Source organism: Ictalurus furcatus, chromosome 14, assembly GCF_023375685.1.
Source record: "Ictalurus furcatus strain D&B chromosome 14, Billie_1.0, whole genome shotgun sequence".
Lineage (NCBI taxonomy): Eukaryota > Metazoa > Chordata > Actinopteri > Siluriformes > Ictaluridae > Ictalurus > Ictalurus furcatus.
Genome location: NC_071268.1, coordinates 16,995,775 through 17,017,020, shown reverse-complemented (window position 1 = coordinate 17,017,020; position 21,246 = coordinate 16,995,775). Strand labels below are relative to the sequence as shown.

The 21,246-nt window shown below is 38.0% G+C and overlaps 1 protein-coding gene across 3 annotated transcripts; it reads left to right on the top strand.

Annotated features, from left to right (window-relative positions):
- The first annotated feature begins 616 nt into the window (after nt 1–616).
- On the top strand, nt 617–19,226 carry pkp3a (plakophilin 3a). 3 transcript variants are annotated; one of them, XM_053641761.1, is made up of 14 exons: nt 617–808; nt 2,869–3,058; nt 7,576–7,673; nt 8,078–8,898; nt 10,800–10,923; nt 11,012–11,216; nt 12,620–12,794; nt 13,022–13,139; nt 13,276–13,440; nt 13,669–13,851; nt 14,739–14,892; nt 15,010–15,205; nt 15,358–15,445; nt 17,361–19,226. In XM_053641761.1, exons 1-14 carry the CDS (start codon nt 806–808, stop codon nt 17,400–17,402), a joined length of 2,562 nt encoding a protein of 853 aa, XP_053497736.1. In that variant the 5' UTR covers nt 617–805; the 3' UTR covers nt 17,403–19,226. The 3 variants fall into 3 exon arrangements, with proteins under 3 accessions (XP_053497736.1, XP_053497737.1, XP_053497735.1); XM_053641762.1 differs by lacking the exon at nt 2,869–3,058 and having other exon boundaries at nt 618–808; XM_053641760.1 differs by lacking the exon at nt 617–808 and having other exon boundaries at nt 2,592–3,058.
- Nucleotides 19,227–21,246: the final 2,020 nt, after the last annotated feature.

Here is a 21,246-nt window from a genome sequence, read left to right as displayed (position 1 = left end):
TACACACATATGTCATAGGTCATTCATAAAAATATCCCTAAATACAATGGACTTCAATGGACCAGTTGACCACTTTTTACTGTGCATCCTCAGCATATAATGAGTTAAGCAAATTTCAGCTAAAGTCATCAAATTAGCAAGTTATCACTGTTAGTGAGTGGAACATACTGTACAGTAATGAGTACATCAAGGTGGCACAGCATTCTTTAAGATACATTCATAGCTGCCCTCCTTTCCCTTAAGGCATTATGTATGCTGACTCAGGTGTATAGACAGCTCCAAATTCGTGTCAAGTGTCATCTTTAGCCGCATATATTAGCTTAACATAATCCTACAATTCAGATAACTGTTAGTAGGGCAAAATGGCATGACATGTTAATTTATGCTTCCTTTCATTTTCAACTTGTTCAAGTGCCATTTACTGATGACTACTTTTAACATCTGTCCAATTTGTGATGTTGAATGAGTCAAATGGTGCTGTAGACATGTAATATGTGAAGCTGAGGTAAAGGTGGCTCCAGTCCACTAACACACCCCAAACTGTTACTCCTTCACACCTACTTTGAGTCATCCCTTTCTCCTCACCTGTCTGCCTGTCTCTCTCTTATCCTATTTCTTCAATAATTAAAGTGAATGCATGCTTTCACTAGGGAGTTGCCTGTGCCTATATGTTGTGCACTCCCAGAATCACAATCAGATCAAGTAACATTTAGAAGAGGACTCTTCCTCTCAGAGCAGAAACAGTGAGACAGAACCTGTGTTGCCTAAGTGGATTTTATCTCTTGCCATACAATATTGTGTTTTAATGGTGAGTAGATGAACTTTGTCAAATATTCTAAATTTTCAGTTGTTTGTTGAATTGTATTGTGCTTGCATTGCTTTTGTGCCATTACAAACCTGTGTGACAGAATAGCAGGAGTAATGGATGTATTAGGTATATTTATTCATTCTATTGACAATCAAATACAAAGAAAGTTCAAAATGTAAGGTGCATACTGGATTCTGAAATTATGAACACAGTAGTTTTCAAATATCAGTGAAAGAATCTGATAAGACTCTATAAAGCTCCTTAGATTAATTCTCTAAATCTGATGTACATAGTTGCTAAATGTTATTTTTTATATATATTCTGAAATATCTATGTGTTTCCAAACTACCGAGACCATGAGGGAGTGCTTATGTGATTTTTTTATATTGTTTATATTTGTTTAGTTTCCATGATAGTTGAAAACAAACATGCACTGCAGACAACAGTTGGTTTAAAAGATATGTTGATACAGGAACAAAAACTGTTAGTTCCGTTGCTAGGCACTTGAGCGACAACAGCCATAAATGGAGACAAAAATGCAACAAGCCAGCCACACCTATCAGTACTCTCTTCAATCTTCATCAAGATTGTCAAAATATATAAACACCGACTAGTTATGAGCCATTTATTTGTCTGTCAGTGACAGTTTCACTTCTGAAACTTCCAAATCATGTACTTTTTAAAGTTTTTGGCTGGACCAAGTACAACAGTAACACTTTTTGTATTAGGCTACCACACAAAAGCTGTAGATGGAAAACCTATAATGGTACTACAAAGGGTTTCTATCTGTTTACCAACAAAATCTGTGATAAAAACATATGTGTTTAGTTCCGATTTTCCACAACAGGTGTACAAGGTGTACATTTACTATAGTTGTCCTCATGCCTGGGATTTTTAGAACAGGCTGTAGTAAAATAACTGAAGAGAAAGAAGAGATAATCCAGCCATTTTATGCCATATTTATATATTCTTATATTCCGTAGTGTCATAGATTCCTTTTGAAATCAATAGTGCAATAATAATGTAAGAAATATGATGCATAATCTTTTATGTTTAAGTGCATTGTTTATGTAGCTAATAACAATTGATTTTCTGTTTTAGATTTGTATAGAGGTGGAAATCATTTTCATGTGAATATGTGGATATTTACCAACATCTGTTGAATAAGAGAGCTTTCTTCTTCTTCTTTTTTTTACACTACCAAAAAGTACAATTTTAGCCCTAGTTCAATTTTAAACCATTCTCTCTCCATGACCACCACATTTGTCCAGATTTTATTAAAAACAATGATCCTGATAAGTTACAAAATATTTTAGTAGACACATAAATGATTATAATATACAGTATGTGTAATTTCTTGGTCAAGTAGACACAATGAGCTATCTAAAATGAGAATGAGATATAATGGGTGGGGGGGGGGGGGGGGTAAAAAACAGACTTTTGCTGATATCTTTGCAGCGGAAATTTGCGTGTAACATAGTTTAGTTCATTTCTGTTTAGAGGATCATGTCAAGGATGTGCACAGTGATCAAACCTGTCTGATCTTCCTGTTTTGTGGGGAGACATTTGGTCCACACACACACACACACACACACACACACACACAGGCTACATAGCCTATGTGTTATTGTCTCTGCCTTGATTACAATATGTGCACTAGTCACAAATTTATACTTACAGGAATCTAATAAGAATCTAATCTAAACATCTGCACAGGCAGAAACAGGTCCTCGCTTTAGTTTAACCTGGATCAGGTAACGTGTGAGTCAGCCACAGACTCCACCCATTCTTCCATTCTACCTGCGACATGCACACGTCTCTGTATATCTGTTAGAGCAAAGTTCACTTCAGCTGTTCTGTCGTCGGTTTCGTTGGCATTACCATAGTCAGGAAAGTTTCACTAATGCTGAATTAACGCGTTACGACACACCGATAGGACTCGTCGCGTTTCGCTTGTGTAGTTTATTTTGTCTCTACACTTCGCTCTCGGTACGGTTACTGAGTTGGACGGATTCGCCATGAGCGTGGTGTCTGAGGGTGTCTTTCTCTCGGCTCTGCAGCCAAACAGCTCCAAAGTGAGTACGTATGCCGTGCCGTCGGAGACTCAGCTCCCGCACGGCGGCGCGTACTCGGACGAGTCAACGCGAGTCAAGCGCGTACAGCAGCAGGTGGCCCAGAGACTAGCCGAGAAATCCACCTTGCCCCGGCGGAGCACCTCCACGTCCACCTCCGCGCAGTACCCCACCTCAGGTGTGTCACCGTCTACCTGCTCCCAGCCCTGAAACGCCCTTTCTTTATACACTTTTACTTGTTATTCACTAATATATCTGTATGTAGCCTATCATAACCTAATTCTGCTAACTTTAACTACAGTAACTTCTCTCCGGTCTGTGAGCTGTTGTTTGGACTGTTCTTAGCTGGATAGTAATTTTGCTACCTGACATATTCGACCATAAATGTTGTGTTCTGTTGTGTAATTGACAACAAATAGTCGTGAGATAACCAAAAGTCACATTCATACGTCGCCGGTTTCTCTTCCTGATGTCTGTAATAAATTATTTGCGCGTGTGTGACAGCAGCGAGTTAATGCGGAAATTTTCAGCAGGTTTCTAATCCAACTAACCCGGATGTTTGCGAGATAAAAGCCATGAACGTATTTATAAACCACTACAAGGTGTATTATATTGTGCCGCACTCGACTGTAAAGTATACACGTTGATATTCATTATAATAACCCATTAAATCTAACAGGATTTGTGTGGTTCATTTCTCTGACTTCTCTTTTTCTGGCTGGACTAACATATTAATCGTTCTAGCCTGTGTGTTGTGTTGATTCATGGATGTCTTGCTTGTGCATTGTATGTGGTGTTATATAATCCTTGATTTTCACAGCTATACATGCTCTTATGATGTACTTTTTTCATAGTACATACATAATAATGTATACATAATAGCCTACATAATACTTATGTATACATGAGTACATAATGTATGTACTTTTTTCATTGTACATACATTATTATTTTTTTAAGCACTCTCTTCGGGCTAAATATGGCTTATTTATAGTTGTAGTTCTGTTTACTGGTTAATAAAGGACTGTGAGACCAACAAATAGCAAATAAACTGGGAAAAGATTGTGCATAAAGTTTGGAATCACCCCATGTACACACCAACAGTCCCAACAAGTAGGTCTAAATTTGACCTGGCATCTGTAATACGCAAACATTTCCCATGGTATGTGACACAAGAATGAAGAATAGCACTGCACTCAGAATAAATGGCTTGCAGTGATATGAAACAACTTGCTGTTAAAGCTAATTGTGATGTTTGACTGTGGAATGGAATATAAGGATAGTTTTCATGGGTTTTAGGGTTGAGTTGTATTTGTATGACAATGGCAAATGTTTTTATTGAAACTAGGTATGAAACTACACACTTTGGTGGTGTCTGTTTTAATAGGCACTTGCGTGAGTTCAACCTTCCTGTCTGCTGGCTGAACACACATGCACACACGCGCGCGCACACACACACATTGAACTAATGTTGAACAGGCTGAAACAGGCATAGTTCATCTGTAGCCTTTTCTTTGGTATTTTTGAACTTAGAGGGGAAAGTGAATGGGGGACGGAGTTAAGGCGCACATACCTTGTGACTGGTTTATTTTTCTTTGTCACCTCTCAAAGGACCTAAATTGCACAGACTGAAAACTGGACAAAGTGCTTAGTACAATAAACTCTCTATCTCGAATAACAAGTGTGCTTTCATCTGTACGTTTTCAAAGCAGCAAATCAGACCTCAAGGTGTTATCTTTTATTTAGATTTTTTTTTTCATTTTGAGAATGAATTGTGTGATGTATGTTCAAGGCTAATGAAAGCTTAGGTAAAGGGTAAGCAGTATATTAAGACTACATAACATTTTGGCAGGCAAAATACTACTGTGAGTTATTCTATGTGTATTTGCAACAGGTATCACTAGCAGTATTTCAAGAGATTTCAACCACTAAGGCAGACAAAATACTGAAAATGCATACAACTCTAGTATTTAGAATTACTTGGTTAATGTCGTATGAATGACAGATGTGATTAGCTGTGGAGTTTTTGTTTTTATGAAAGGGTACTGTAATTGTTCTCGGATTAAACTTTCAGTCTTAATAGGTGGACAGTGGCTGGCATGATCTAGTATAGTACAAGCTTTAGGAGCTTACGCTGAGCCTTAACAAGTCAGAACAGCCTCACATTTCTCGGCCTTTAGCCAAAATCAAGAAACACATACTTCGAATCGGAAAATGCTGTTGTACAAGGTAACCTGGTCTCAAAAGTGAAATGCCAAGAGTATGTTTCAGGTGAAAGAGACATTTTATTTAGCTGAGTTTTTGCAGGTCAATTCAATTCAGTTTTATTTGTATACTGCTTTTTACAATTGACATTGTCACAAAGCAGCTTTACGGAAACATATACATTTCCAATCTAAATTTTAAATTGATAATTGTGTCCCTAATGAGCAAGCCAGAGGCGACAGTGATGGTGGCAAGGAAAATCTCCCCGAGATATGAGGAAGAAACCTTGAGAGGAACCAGACTCAAAAGGGAACCCATCCTCATCTGAGTAACACAGCCTAGTGTAATTATAAATAAATCCATTCTCTAACTGTGTGCTACATGATACAACAAAAGTGCAGCGGTGTAATGAGGAGATTCACCACAGTCTCAACATGAAGTCTATTCTGCTGAACTCATGCGCTGTCTGCTGATGGAGACCCGGGTGCAAACAGACACAGCACTAAAACTGCCCACATCAGTTGCAGTCCAATGCCATCTCGAAAACTTCAAAGTGTCCCTACACTGTCCATATGTGGCCATCCTCATCCACAGTGACTGGCCTCCAAGCGACGAGAACTCCCGAAGCAGGGCACCAGGACAGTTTAGGCCGGCCCGGAGAGCAAAACGGTTCAGACCCACTGATATCCCAGGAGCGACACGTGTAGAGTGTTGGTATCATCCAAAGTCTTCGCAGGTGTTGGCAACATCTGGAAACTTCGTAGAGGCTGGTACTGAGCTGGAGCTGGCAGATTCACTGATTACCTCGGGACGAGCATCACGAGGTAGAAACAGGAAATAAATGGAGAAGGATTAGCGTGGCTGCTGTCCAATAAATTTCAGGCAGAGATAACCAGGTGCAATTATCATTTTATCAGAGATGACTGCATAAAAAGGTTATGAGATGTGTTATGTGAATGCTAGGTTAAAGAAAGGTGTTTTTAATCTTGATTTAAACTGAGAGAGTGTGTCTGAACCTCGAACATTATCAGGAAGGCTATTCCAATGTTTAGGAGCTAAATGTGAAAAAGCTCTACCTCCTTTGGTAGACTGTGATATCCTCGGTATTATCAAAAGTCCAGAGTTTTGCGACCTTAAAGAGCGTGAAGGATTGTAACATGATAGAAGATTGGTTAAATATAAAGGAGCTTGGCCGTTTAGAGCTTTATAGGTGAGTAGCAGTATTTTATAATCCATACGGAACCTAACAGGTAACCGTTGTAGAGATGATAAAATTGGGTAATGTGTTCATATTTTCGTGATGTGGTAAGAACTCTAGCAGCTGCATTTTGGACCAACTGTAGGTCAAAATTGATTTTAAACAATTCCATAGGGTTTAAAATGATAAATATCTAGTTTGTCTTTATGCTCAATTCTATATATTTTCAAGGATAGGGAAAAGTAGGGTGTGGCAAGGTGTGGAATGTTATTTATATGTGTGTGTGTGTGTGTGTGTGTGTGTGTGTGTGTGTGTGTGTGTTGAATCTATGTGTTTTGGGCAGGGACAGAAGGAGTGGCTCACAGCTATCAGACCGGTTTTCCACCCCTTCTCCCCTTGCCTACGGTTTGTCAGCCTGTTGCTGACGGCCCCGCCTTTACCTCGCCCTACAGAAAGCATTTATTCTCACACTCACACAAACACACACACACAGTGGATGATAAGGTGGCTTGATCTTTAGATATTTGACTCATGTTGAAATACTACCTGTAGTACTAACAACACTGTAGCACTAATAATTTTTTAATCCAGTACACTGATTGTAGCTAGACCGTGTAGTGCCTGCAGCTGGTGTACACCATACATGTCTTTACTTAGAACTTGGCTTGATGTGACAGTAAAGAATAAATAAAGCTGTGGTGAGTTTTTGTTATAGTACAGACCTACGAGACATAGTGTTAATTAGACCTTATGTGGTTCTGCAGTGGTTCTGGTAGGTTTGTTTGTTTGTTTGCTTTTTTTGTAAAACAAATTCCAGTTAGTTTCCTTTATTGTAGTAGTTCTGTGCATGGTAATTCTTTTCATTATCCTCCTGATTCTTCTGATCTTCAAGATACAGACTGGTTTTGTGTAGCATACATATATTTCATGGAAGCCAAATGAAGCACTTCATCCCCTCCTGTGGTCCAAGACATGATGTTTAGCCTGTAAAAATGTGCTGTGGCTTCTGTATGATTGGTTGTACTAAGCACTTTGTCTAGCTTTCATTTATTTGATTTGAGAGCTGACAAGGGGAAGTAACTTAGTCATAAGGTTATGAGTGTTGTAACCACAGCCATTCTCATACTGGAACCTTACTCATATAGGAACAGGCAGGACAACTCCTCATGACTTTTTTTATTTATTTATGTCATGAATTAACAAAGAGATGCTAATTTGTCTTCGGCAGTCATTTGATTTCTTAAAGGCATCAGTAATAATAATAAATCTCTCTGAATCTCTCTCCATGTTAGAGTACGGTGGTTCTGCTACAATGATGAAGTACCAGACCTTCAATCCTAGCTTCAGTTCAAAGTCCTATATGCACTCCTCCACCACCAGACCAGTAATGGTGAGAATTCCATGTTTGTTATCTTGTCTTCATTTTAGCATTACCTATGACTTGATAAAATGTATTTTCAAGCACATGTACTGTGCTTATGCAAAATGGGATAAGGCACACAGTGGGTGAGTGTAGATCTGCAGGAGTTAACAGGAGCAGAGCAGTAATAGTGTGTACCTGAGTGAGATATTTCACATGTTCTCTCTAAGCAAACGTCCACACTTGTGTTCCCTTGAATGAGTCATTTAACATGCATCTGATTAATGTTACATCTGTAATTGTAAAAATAACATGCATCTGTCAGGCTTCAGTCTCAATCTAATGTGTTTTTATTTTTTTTTAAATATGATAGATTGATTATTTATACCGTACTGTATATGGCTGTAATGCTTCTCACGTTTGATCTCCACAAGGCCCACCGTGCATCTCAGCAGACCAGCAGTGGCTACTCGTCTCGCTCGGCCATGGACTATGGTACTAGATCTCAGATGAGTCGAGGGGCTGCTGGAGGACTGATGTATAACCATGAGGACATGGGTGGCATGGCAGGAATGGGTAGCATGGCAGGTGGCTACCAAAGCAGCCAGTCTCAGCAGTATCCGATAAGCACAACGATGCGCTCCATGAGCCGTGGGGTTGCTGACGCAGAGACCACATCGCTACACTCACTACGCCTGCACTCCCTGCCTCAACAGCAGGTTACCACTTGGATGGCACGAAATGGCAGTGAGGGAAGCCTGGGATCAGACCAGGAGGCCAACTTTTCACGGCAGGAGGCAGGTTATAACATGAGCAATGGCTATGCAAGCACATATTCACACCCATTCTCTGCCTCGGTCAATGAGTTCAGCTCTGGGGCCAGGCAGACTTCAGCGACTATGCCGACCATAAGCCGTTCCCTCAGCGGAACCCTGGCTCGCAACGGAGGCACTGGAGTCAACATGGGTGAGGAGGCCTATATACGCCAAACTTTCAAAGGCCCCTCGCAGCGCACCATCAACAGGATCACCCAGAATCGCCAGAGTCGCTACTCTGTGTCAGCGGGGAGTATGCAGGGAGGAAGCAGTACAGGGGGCTTTGTGATTGGTGGAAACGGCTCCCAGGGTAACCTGACTATGATGAAGCAGGGGAGGATATCTCGTGCGCCCTCCATGAGGAGTGTGATCAGTGTGGGCAAAGGCAAAGATGTCTTTGATGGCATGGATATGACAGGCAGCATGGGAAATCTGAGCGGGTGAGACACACACAGACGCACACACACACTTACACACACACACACACACACACAAGTGCAAGCTCTGTTCAGTTTTGCCCATGATTGAATAATTTTAGAAAGATAGTCTTTAGTTAAGGTTCTCATCCTATATTGTCACTTTTCATATTTTATGTAGCTACACAATGCAGTTTACCAAGGAAATTATGGAAAGTTAATTATGGAACGTTTAGGTTGGGATTCATGACACGCTAGTCACCTATGTTACTGGGTAAAAGGGCCTTCTTCTGAGCATGTACAAGCATTATAAGATCTTTACCTTCCACAGTACTGTGGCACACTGCAATAGCCGCCACATAGACCTTCATCATAGATTGGGACATTTCACTGTCTAGCTGACCCTGTAGGAAAGCAAGGAACCAGTACTTTAGATACTGGGCAGTGCACTGGATCCAGTAATGCACACTACAGGGCTCTTGCTTTCAGGAGTGTCTCTAGGACTGCAGGGTTGCAGTTATCAATCTGCTTTTAACTAAGAGGGGGCAAACCCACAGGCACAGCTAACCATTTGGAGCTGCCATGGAATTCTGTCAACTTTCCTGGGCATATGAACTGTCTTGACTGTGCGTTCACTGCATCATTTTGCAAATGTATTGCTCTCAGTGAGGCCAACCATTGGGTCCACCCACCTGAAACGTTTTTGTGCAAGTTGGAGAGTGCCATCCATCCTCTTGCACCCTAGTGATTAATGTATTTTACTGTCACAACATTTTCCGAATGGACCTGCAGGTGACAATGTCTCAGAACCAGTAACCAGAATCTGAGGGCAGATAGACTGCCCTCAGTTCCTGCTGGTTGATGTGTTCTACTCTCACAATGGGACTCCACACTCCTCCTGTGCCTCTATGGCAACACAATGCCCCCAGCCAGTGAGAGAGGCATCAGTGATAATTGTCTCCCTCCAATGGAGAACTGCTCCAAGGCAGACCCCTTTAGTGATAAAAGCTTCACATCTCCAGCGAGTTAGAGCTGTTACACAGATGGTGCGTATCAGGTCCATCGTGTATGGAATGAGAAGGAAAAAGGGAACAATGGTCGCATGACAACAGAATTTATATTAAATACTACATCATACTGTCACTCATACTGTCACTGTTAATTTGTTGAAGATCTTAGCAGCCAGGTGTTTTTACTGCCCCTGGCAGTTAGGAGGGGTAAAATAGAATCCAGAAACAAAATTAATTAAACACAACTGTCCCAATGTAATTTTCTACTACTCAAAATATAACATACTACTTCAGTGAATGCAAACACCTTGCATAAAATAGGTATAGCTTCCTCTTATATAAATCTGATAAAAATTGTAAAATAATAAATAATAAAGTCTCAAAGATGTTATATTTCTTGAGAAAACACTAGGAAAAAGCAAAGACTTTTTAGTGGATATGGACAAAATTCAACGAGGACATACAGCCTTTAAACATGTCTAACAGGTTATTTACAAGGTAATGAACTTTACAAATTCACTTTCACTCACCTAGCTGGACTGAGTGTGTTTGATGTCAATGTGCGTGTGTGTGTGTGTGTGTGTGTGTGTGTGAAGAGTGAGACTCCAGGCAGACACACCCAAACCAGTCCAACCGATTCACAATCAACACACCCTGAGAAAAACATACTTTCTATAATGTCACCCACATGCTCAAACATACGCACAAATTTACACTTGCATGCACACACACATGCACACACACACACACACACACACACTAGTTTAAGATGATTATAAAAGTTATAAGTTAAAAAAAGTTATAAAAGTAAATGTTAGAAAAATTAATCTCTTTCTCTCTCTCTCTCTTTCTATATGTATATATATATATATATATATATATATATATATATATATATATATATATGTCACACAGACTGGGTGCCCTGGATATGACAACTGCCTTGAACTACCTTGAGTCATCTGACAAAGACCAGCAGGCACTTGGAGCTGCTTACATCCAACATGAGTGCTACCACAACAAAGATGCCAAGAAACAAGTAAGAGCTGGTGAATTTTATTACCAGCCTATTGAAGTAGCAAGAGTACTATAATGTGCTGAATACTCATTTTTAATGTCTCTCTCAGGTGAACCAGTTGAAAGGCATACCCCTACTGGTTCAGTTGTTTAACAGTGAGGCACAGAGGGTGCAACAATATGCCACTGGAGCAGCCAGGAACCTCATCTATGAAAACATGGAAAACAAAGTGGCTCTCATCGAAGCTGGAGGAATCCCTAAGCTTATGCAAGCCCTGAAAGAACCAGATGATGAACTCCAAAAGAACATCACTGGTAAGCATTTGTTATCTTAGGGATTAATCAGCACTGTAACTAATAATAATTAGCTCATATTTTGCGCACTTATTGATTGTGAATTAATTACAAGATCACTGATCTTACACATGCGTTGAGATATTTGATCTTTAATTTGATGAGAGAAACTGAACATGGTTGGATTTGGGAAATGGGAATTTGGGATAGCTTATCTTGAATCAGAAAACTAAAAAAAAAAAAATCAATCAGCTACTGTGTGAACCTGTGTTTAGCTGTTTGCCATTGTGCACTGCTATCACAAAGTTGGCCTTGGGCAGCATTGTTAAAGGCTGGACTTTACTATGGGTGTGGTGAGGTAGACACAGTGATAAGTTATATAACTTAAAATCATACATAACACAACCATATTTGTAATAAACTGTAATCCTCAACAGAGTGGCGCTGGGTACCATAGGTCAATTTGTAAATCCATGTACGCATTTTATTTTCTGCATACATGATGTGGCGAAAACTTTTAATAGTATTTTTACTTATGGCTACTGTATATTACTAATTATGTGGTGTTTGAAGTTTTTTTTTAAATAATAAATCAGTTCGTGCAGGTTTTTTTGTGTGTGAGTGTGCGAGTGTCTGTGTGTATGTGTGTGTATCTGTGTGTATGTGTTTGTGTGTGTGTGTGTGTGCATGCGTGTGTGTGCTCATGTGTGTGTATGCGTGTGTGTGCATGTGTGTGTGCACGTGTGTGTGTTTTCTGGGGCGTTGGCAGTACTCTCCCAGTGAAAGGGTGTTGACTGTTAAGCAGCGTTGTCTTGACTTGTTTGTGTGAATCTATGAGGCCCATGAGTCAGGCACTTGCTACTGTGTACTTGCCCGTGTACTGTGTGAATAAGATTCACAGTTGGCAGTGGTCCAGTTGTTAAGTTGTTAAGTTTCTTCAGAATAACTGATTTTATGCACTGTGCACATGACGGCCTCATCTCTCTTTTCTCTACAGAGTAATTATGGTCAAAGTTCTTAGCCAACAGCTCAATAAAATAACCAGAAAAGACAGGGCCATTTTCAGTTGCAGTAGATGGCCCCATATGTTTCTGAAAGGGTTCAAGTTAAAACTCTGTGTAATCCAAAATCCCTCTTACATGTTCATGAAATAGAAATCCTATGTTACAGGGTTTGGTTTTGTTTTTATAACAAAGATTGTACAGAAATTCTAGACAAGCTTTGATCTCTACAATTACAGATAATTCTGTGCTATAAAGTGAATACCTCAGTCTTGTGAATACAAGGTTGCATATTACAGTAATTGTGTGGTTTTAGTTGCTTTTTGTATGTTTGCACTCATTATCTTAAAGTGATACAATACAATAACATCTTTACTCTTATGTCTCCCACCTCTCTCTCTCTCTCTCTCTCTCTCTCTGTAGGAATTCTGTGGAATCTCTCCTCTAAAGACAACCTGAAAGAGAAGTTGGCGAGGGAGACACTTCCAAAGCTGACTGAAGATATACTGATTCCTCTCTCAGGCACTGGAGAAAGAGAAATAATCGAGCACAATGATTCAGAGGCAGACATTTTCTTCAATACTACCGGATGCCTCAGGTGCACTCACACTCATGCATATGCAAAACAATCGCTAACCCTGTAGTCTTAAAAATAAAATGACGGGCAATTACACATAATTCTAACATGTACCAAGGCGTAATTCTCACCCTGTCTAATTTTCCTGTCTATGTTCTTTTCTCTGTGTTTACGTACCCACCTAATATCCATGACTGCAAAAGATACACATGCCTTCTCACTAACTGTCCTGTCCTGTTTTACTGCAGGAACCTAAGTTCGATAAACACAGTGACCCGTCAGCAGATGAGGGAAACTCCTGGACTAATTGAGGCCTTGGTGGGCTACATTCAGAAAGCAGTGGATGACACTAGAGTAGAGCAGAAGGTCAGCTAAGTGTACAGGACAAGCATGCCACCATAAATTATGTCTTACCTGTTTTATCCAAATGCATTCCAAAAAATTTTTATGTGTGTATTTTTATGTAAAGACATTATATTAATGGACACACATTGTGTGGCAGGGAGTGGAGAATGCGGTGTGTGTGCTGAGGAACTTGTCCTATCAGCTGTACGATGAGATTCCCCCCTCAGTCTTGATGCGCTTGGAGGGCACCAGTCGAAATCAGGTTTCCTCTCGAGGAGAGCCCATCGGCTGCTTCACTCCACAGAGCAAGAAAGTAAAAGGCGTAAGTGACATTTCTAAATTTTCCCTTAGAGATATAGTACATGTATCGTTTTGTCTCCATTTTATTCTCAACTGGATGTGGACGACTTTATAAAATACTCTTTCATAATGTTTAATTATTACATTCCATTTCCAGTTTGTTTCTGTGCTAGAGACATCAGTAATCAGTAACTCTATCACCTGCATTTTGGTGTAATTTTTGACATCTTTCTTTTTCCCTGACACGCAGAGTCAGAATCATGACCTGTCTACGTTTACCGAGGTGACCCGGGTGCCTAGGGGATGTGAGTGGTTGTGGCACCCTAAGGTGGTAGGCCTTTATCAAGCTGTCCTTACCCGCTGTGAAACAAACAGTACTACACGAGAGGCTGCAGCTGGAGCTCTGCAGAACATTACTGCTGGAGACAGAAGGGTAAGACAGTATATTGCATAATATTCCACAGAACTGAAAATGGAATTTCATGTAAACACAGAATTATATGGAATTGGGACTAATTTTCTTAACATAGGACTTAATAAAAAGTTCCTCAAAGTCTGGATATCATCAGTGATCCAGTTAGTTCAACTGTGCAGACAGAAAATAATCTTCAGTAGGTGGACATTTCAAAATTAGCTTCTCATGGCAAATTATATTTCAGCTTGTATTTTTTCAAAAATAGCTTATAGTTTTGCTATCTCTATTAAGTGTCATGGCTTATATATTAATCACATCCTAAATGTCTAAGGATTTTTACCATACCATACTGCGCATGAGCTTCTTTAGCAGTACCAGCATAAACTAAGCTAAAATAAACCAATAAAATTGGTCTGTTATTGCATTTTAAACATTCCAGGTCAAAGAGTTTTGTAAATATTTAGCTAATATGCAGGGCTACATAATGCAGGTTTAGGTCATGTTCTTTTCACTATTTTGTCATGTAACAGTACTCTTTTGTATTGTGTATGTTGTAGATTAGTAACCACTTATGCTACAACTAAGCTTAGCCATATCTTACCCCTCAAGCATTTTTTGGTTTGGTTCTGTAGTAAGTGTACCTCATGTCAAATCAACAGCTAACCAAAACATCAAAACCATGAATAAATAAATAAATGCCAGTCATGCAGAACCACAACAACTATTACAAATAAGATTTTCTTGGAATAGTATTGCATGTATTAATAATGTGAAATATTTACTACAAGATATGTAATCTTGTGATATGAACTTTTCTTTTTTTGTTAGCATTATTAGGTATTTCTGGCAGTTTATATAATCCAGACATCCTCTCCTCTTTTTTTTTTTAATTTAAATGCAATTAGTGGCCATCCATCCTGAGTCGTGTTGCCTTAGAGCAGGAGCATATATTGCCTGTGATTCTGGATAAGCTGAAGACAACCAACGATCTAGAACTTCGTTCTCTCACTGGCTTCCTCAGGAACTTGTCCCGTCACTCCAGAGACAAAAACAGCCTGGGTGAGTACAGGTGTCATTCTTATAATCTAATGAGAAGTAGAAAAATCTGTAAAAATAAAAACACTGAAGTTTACAGCATTCATAAAAGAGCCCTTTTTGCTATTTGTCCTATCTTAGCCCCTAAGGTGGTGTCACATTTAGTGACGATATTGCCAGCTGATGGCACTCAGAAGCTCCCTTCCCCTGATGTGGTTATAAATATCTGTGGCGCACTTAACAACCTTGTAAGCTGTAGTGAGGTAGCTGCACGAGATATAGCCTTCTTTGATGGACTGCCCAAGTTGGTGGGCATCAGGAACTCTCACGATAACAGGTACGAGGCCCTCACTGACATGTAACAGAAAGAATCTGCTACTGTGTAATGAGAACAGCATGCTTGAAAGCTGTCCATGTTTGATACTCTCTTGAACCATTCAATTTACAACACTTAAAAAAAAAATAATAATGCTTCCTTTTTCATTTCAGTTCAGGCAAACAGAAGCAATCCAAAGCAGCAGCTACGGTCCTTTGCAACATGTTCCAATATAAAAAACTACACAAAGATTACAAAAAGGTAATTCATAGATGGATATATTAGATTCATTCACTTTGAACCTGTATGCAGACTTGAAGATGCCATTTTTAGGGCTACCTTGGTTATATACTGGTAGTATACAATTTGGACACTTTATTTATTTGTTTGTTTGTTTGTTTGTTTGTTTGTATGTTTATTGATATTTTCCGCATTCTTGAATACTACTACTACCACTAGTACTACTACAATACTACTATAACTACTACTATGACTACTATGACTACTAACCTTTAACTACATTAAGGAACTTTCATTAAATTCATTTTGTGAATATACGTTAAAAATCATAAGGTACGTTAATGAAATAATTTGCAAGTGTCAATAAAATAACTACAAATCAATAAAAATACAACAAATCATAAAAAAATTAATTCATAAAATAAAAGACAATAATCATGGATAAATATTATCTGGATTTAAAAACAGCTGGCTTTTATTTTGTTTTTTTGCTCAAACATTATTCCAGAGTGAAATAAGTAAATTCTACCAGCTGAGCTGCAACTAATTCTGAGGATTAACAGCAAGCATGGCTCATCCCAGTTAAGTGCTTGGGATGGGCTATAGTGATTCAGGAATGAAATAGGCAGCCAGTGTAGCTAGCATAAGACACGTATAATGTGTCCTGATTTTCTTGACCTGGTAAGGAGCCAGGCTTCTTATTTCTGAACACGCTGAAGCTTACTTAAAGAGCCTACAGGGCTGACAGCCAGAAATGCCTTGCAGTAATACAATAATAGTAGACAACCAGACTATCATCTAATATTCAAAGTAGCTTTGTTGACACCTTTGTACACTGTTGGAAAGTCTTTCAAAGTCTTTCACTACTGTTATTATATAAACAAGTGTTTAAAAAAATTGTAAAACAATGCAATAGTGAGCCTCATGTGCATAAAGCATAGTAAATATACATTTTGGTGGTGTGGATTTCTAGCTGCAGTTGTTCAAAATTCTACTCTTGCTTTCACAGAACTATGCTGTAGTACCAACCTGTCACGTTTGCCCTGTTAGTAACATGGGGCTTCTAAAAACTTTCAACTGGAAAAACATCCCTGAGACAGTAACATGTTTTGGGAAAAACCGTGTGTCAGAGTTTACTGTAAAACATATTTTAGACACGTTTCCCCACCCTGCCCTGTAGTCATTTTCCAGTTTTAAAAAAACACACACACTCTCTCACACACACACACACACACACACACACACACACATACACATACAGACACACATACACGCACGCATGCACACACACACACACATACACACACACACATTAAAAGCACAGGGTGTGTGCGAATGTGGTTGTGCTTTATCAAGTATAGGTGGAGTTATAACCCAGACCTGTCAGGTGATTTCCTCAGGAGCGTGTCCCAACACACCACAGAATGACTCCATTTCACAAACCTGCCTTTGTTAGTATAAAACAAAAATCTAAAAAATGAGTGACTATGCAGGGACGAAGCAAGAACGAATATTACTATCTTAACATCTACCTCACTACTATAAAGGACTAATAAGTACTAGGTAATAATAATAAAGTAATGGTATATTGCATTAAGTAATGGTTTATTACAATAATAAAGTAATGGTTCATTATGAAGTTCATTATGAATTAAGCTTATTAATTAATTAATTAATTTATTTAAGTTAAAGTCATAAGTGAAATGATTAACATTCCATATAAGACTTTTTGCTGTGATATTGTTGAGTGCAGTTGTGTTCTACCGTGAAACATAAATGAATGTGCTTTTGTGTTTTCAGGGTTTTTATTTTGTGCTTTTGTATATGCTTGTTTAATAATTAGCATTTGTACAGTGGCACTCTAGTTGTAACACCAAATAATCACTACACTGGCTTTACATTTACTTATGAGCCTTTTTCTTTTTGTTCTTTACAGAAAGGATTCCAGAAAGAGGATTTTACAGAGTTGAGCTTCTAAATAAAGACTGGGACTGTGTGGATGTAATTGCATGCATGTAAATAAGGAATGGAAAGAAAAAAGAACAGTAACTCATAGCTGAATATTTCAGCTGTGAGATTTGGCTAGTGCAACACAATCTGCCCTTGAATACAGGAAGGGTACACCTGGAAATCAACAGTGCAATTCAACAAAGTATGTTGTTCATGATATCGGACTTGATTGATGGAGGTTGCACCTTAATTAAATTCCTATAGAGCTAAGTTTGTTTTTAATCTTCAGGGATTTTTGGCCACTGTCTTTTCTGGCCACTCTCAGCAGTGTGCAGCAAGATTATTGACTGTTGTGTATGTGTCTGTTTTCCCAATGTCATGGGCATTGCCCATTCTTATCATATGGTAGTTCATGGGATTCATTTCTTTTTATATTTTTGAATTGTAAACTACTGTGACAGGTTTTCTCCCCTTAAACATCAGTACTGTTATCTGGAGTAGATGGTTGTGGGATTTAACAAAAATGTGAGCAGGATGCTAAATATTTCTAGACAGCACCATATACATACACTATTATGTTTTTCAGCATTGCCATATTATTTTGTTAATGGGTCTGTATTGTTATATTGAGCCTATTAGTAAAAAGTTATGTCTCAATTCTTGCTCTGTATATAATGGTTAAAACCATAAACAATTTACTTTACTATCTAGTAACGGGATTTTTGCCAAATAGTTAGGGTAGCCTCAAATTAATGTCTAGCACTTATATCTAGCACTAAATGGCATTTTACTTGGTATGTCAGCCATTGAGAAAAAATTAAATGACAGGTGCAAACATTTGTCAGCTGTACACAGTCTTTTGCCATTCTAGAACATCATGAGGATATTGATTTTACCCTGCAGCTCACTGAATTTCCAAGTGTAAATGCATGGCTTACAGAAAAGGCATTGAGACATAGCTACTAAGTAGGCTAAACTTAGCAGAATATAAGTCTTGTTCCAGCACCTGGTAACTGATGTATTGTCATGGTGTTGTATTAAAACCTGGTATAGTAAAAATCAATATGAATGTAAATTGTTGCTCATTGTTTCCATGAAAACAGCTATTGGGTCATGCTTGGGTCAACATGTGATTATGTTTATTTTCTTTTTTTTAATTAGCAACATAAATAGCTATAAATCGATTTACGTAATACAATTAATGCAATTTCATACCATTCTGGGCAAACTGGAAAATGCTTGTCAGTGGTAGGTTAGTTACAATGTATCATACACTAAAGATAATAATGCATCATATTAAATAACTAAATGATACTGCAACTTTCAGCAATATTAACTTGTCTGGAACTTTTCTAGAAAATGATGTTTCATTTAAAGAATTTCTGTTATGAAACCTGAATGTTTGGGGTATATTGGTTGAAGTCTGAGTGTTTATTGAGATTGATGTCTATGAAAAGTACTTTTTTAAAATACTTTCTTAAATCTTTATATTGTAATTTTTTTTTATTCTGGGAAATTTATATCAGTAAAATGACTAGAGTGTGTTCAATTTGCCAAATTCTGTAGTGAGATTTATCAAGGTTAGGACTGCACTGCCTGTTTTATACACACAGAAAATCCACAGAATTAACACCTATAGTGTTTGTTTGGGTTTTTTTTTAGGTCCAATTGGACACAAATGAAAACTTTGAAAGAGTTAACACTCTAGGTGTTAATTAACATGGGGGATTTTGCTGTGTAAAATTGTTATAGCTTTGTTCCTGCTCTGTATGGTTCATTTCTCACTTTGCAAGCACATTCTTAATTGTGATCGTTCACCTTGTTAAAAACAAATAAAATATGATGTGCTGGATTTTTCATTGTACTGAACTTTAATCCTTAAAAAAAGATGATCTTAAATGATCTATCTGTCCTTTTCTCTCCTTTTTCTTGCTCTCTCCTTGACTTATCTCTGTTGAGTGGGCGTGATGTGCCCCATGGCCCTATTTACATACCTGTACTCTGTTCAGACATGAAAACTCTGTCTTCTCTATTGTTTTGCCCTGTAGGAGCATAATGCATGTGCTCTCTAAAACTAGCCAAATAATTTAGATAATGTTGCTGATGAAATTGAATTTAGGATGTGGAACGATGCTAGTCCTAGGGAAAAGAAGGTATGCTTGAGTGGGTGGGGAGTATTGTTGTCTGTTGACATACTGCATTTATTGTGGTCCATGAGGTTCTTTGTCTTTCTCTCAAGCCCTTCTTTTTATTTACAGTTGCTGTGAGGTCCACCAGTCAATGACGTAGTCAGTAATTTGTTCAGCAGTAGAAGTGATGACAGGAAAGTGCTGCACTCACATCAATTGAGGTTTTATCAGTCACATGTGCTATATCCAAAATTGCACATTACAGTAAAACATATGTAAAAATAGTAAGCCATATTAATAAAAAAAAATTTAAAAAATAGGGCTGTTGATCGTTTTAAAAGAAAGTAACTAATTAGTCAAAAAATTTGTTGATATCGCAACCAATCACTATGACACAAGACTGAAGCTTGTAAAATGGATATTTAAATGTAAAATCACAGGATGAATGTGGAATTAACACAATGGAAGTATATTTACATTCAAATACTATTGTTCAATAGCATCTTAAAAAAAAAACAACTTGGAACACAGATTCTCTCCTGTGAACAATATTGTATATGAATATTGTAATAATTTATGATGCAATAGTTTTTGTCTGAGACGATGCAGGAAATCATAGTCTTTTTAACAAAAGTTATTTGGGTTTTTTTTTACTTGTGGTTATGGTGAAGTTATTTAGAATATTTCAGATTATATGGGAAATAAAAAAGAACACATATTTGCTGGTATTTATCATCCTGTTGAAGACCCAAAGACAGTTTTATGTGTAACCCATCTGGTGGGAAAATAATATCAACATAGTACCAACAACTGTTTTTTGGTGTTGCAACTTCTTACCTACCAATCACTCTACTTTTGCCTACCCCACCTTTGTTTGACACACCTGTGTATCTATGACTAAATCTCCCAAGAAAAATTTTTTCTCAGACACATGTCATATATCTCACTTTCGTCAACCTTGTCTACTGTGCAAATTCTTCAGTGACACATAATGATCTATCTGTTTGATGCACACTTGCACAAAAGAATCCCGCCTGTTGATAACTACTGTTAACTATGACACAGTATTGCATTAGTTGTTTTATGGAGCATATCTATAACACAATCTATTATTGTACCTGTATCTGTTGACCCTTGTAACACTTTAATTAATTTTTTTGCAAACATACATTAAATATACTAAAAAGAATATAAAAATATATAAATATAATTATAATATAAATATATTTTTTTAAATATAAAAAAGAAACATCCTATCACATTCAACTGTTTTCATTACCAGCAAATTTTTTAACATGTGTAAATATTTGTATTAACATAAAAACATTCAACAACTGAGACATAAACTGAACAAGTTTCATTTGACAAACAGAAATGGAATAAGGAGTCCCTGGGGGGCACCAGCTGTTTTAAGTACTACAGTGCATCTCATCCTCATGGACTGCACCAGATTTGTCAGTTCTTGCTGTGAGATGTTACTCCACTCTTCTAGGTTATATTCCTGCCCTATACACCTAGTGTTCCAGGACAAGGCTCCAGTTTGACCATGACCCTGTCCAGGCAGGATAAAGAGGATGCTGAAGATTTAAGATAATTTATTCAGTTGAACAGTACCTGTATAGTTCATATTAGAAACATTATAATGACTGAAATGTCAACAACAGTAAACCCAGTATACTGTCATTAATCTTTATGACCTGATTGAATATCGGTCTCAAAAATGAAAATAATTTAGGAAAACCT

Coding starts and splice junctions, on each gene's coding strand:
- pkp3a (XM_053641760.1), top strand. CDS start 2,827: ATGAGCGTGGTGTCTGAGGGTGTCTTTCTCTCGGCTCTGCAGCCAAAC. Junction 8,899..10,799: donor AGCATGGGAAATCTGAGCGG/GTGAGACACACA, acceptor TATGTCACACAG/ACTGGGTGCCCTGGATATGA. Junction 13,441..13,668: donor AGAGCAAGAAAGTAAAAGGC/GTAAGTGACATT, acceptor CCTGACACGCAG/AGTCAGAATCATGACCTGTC.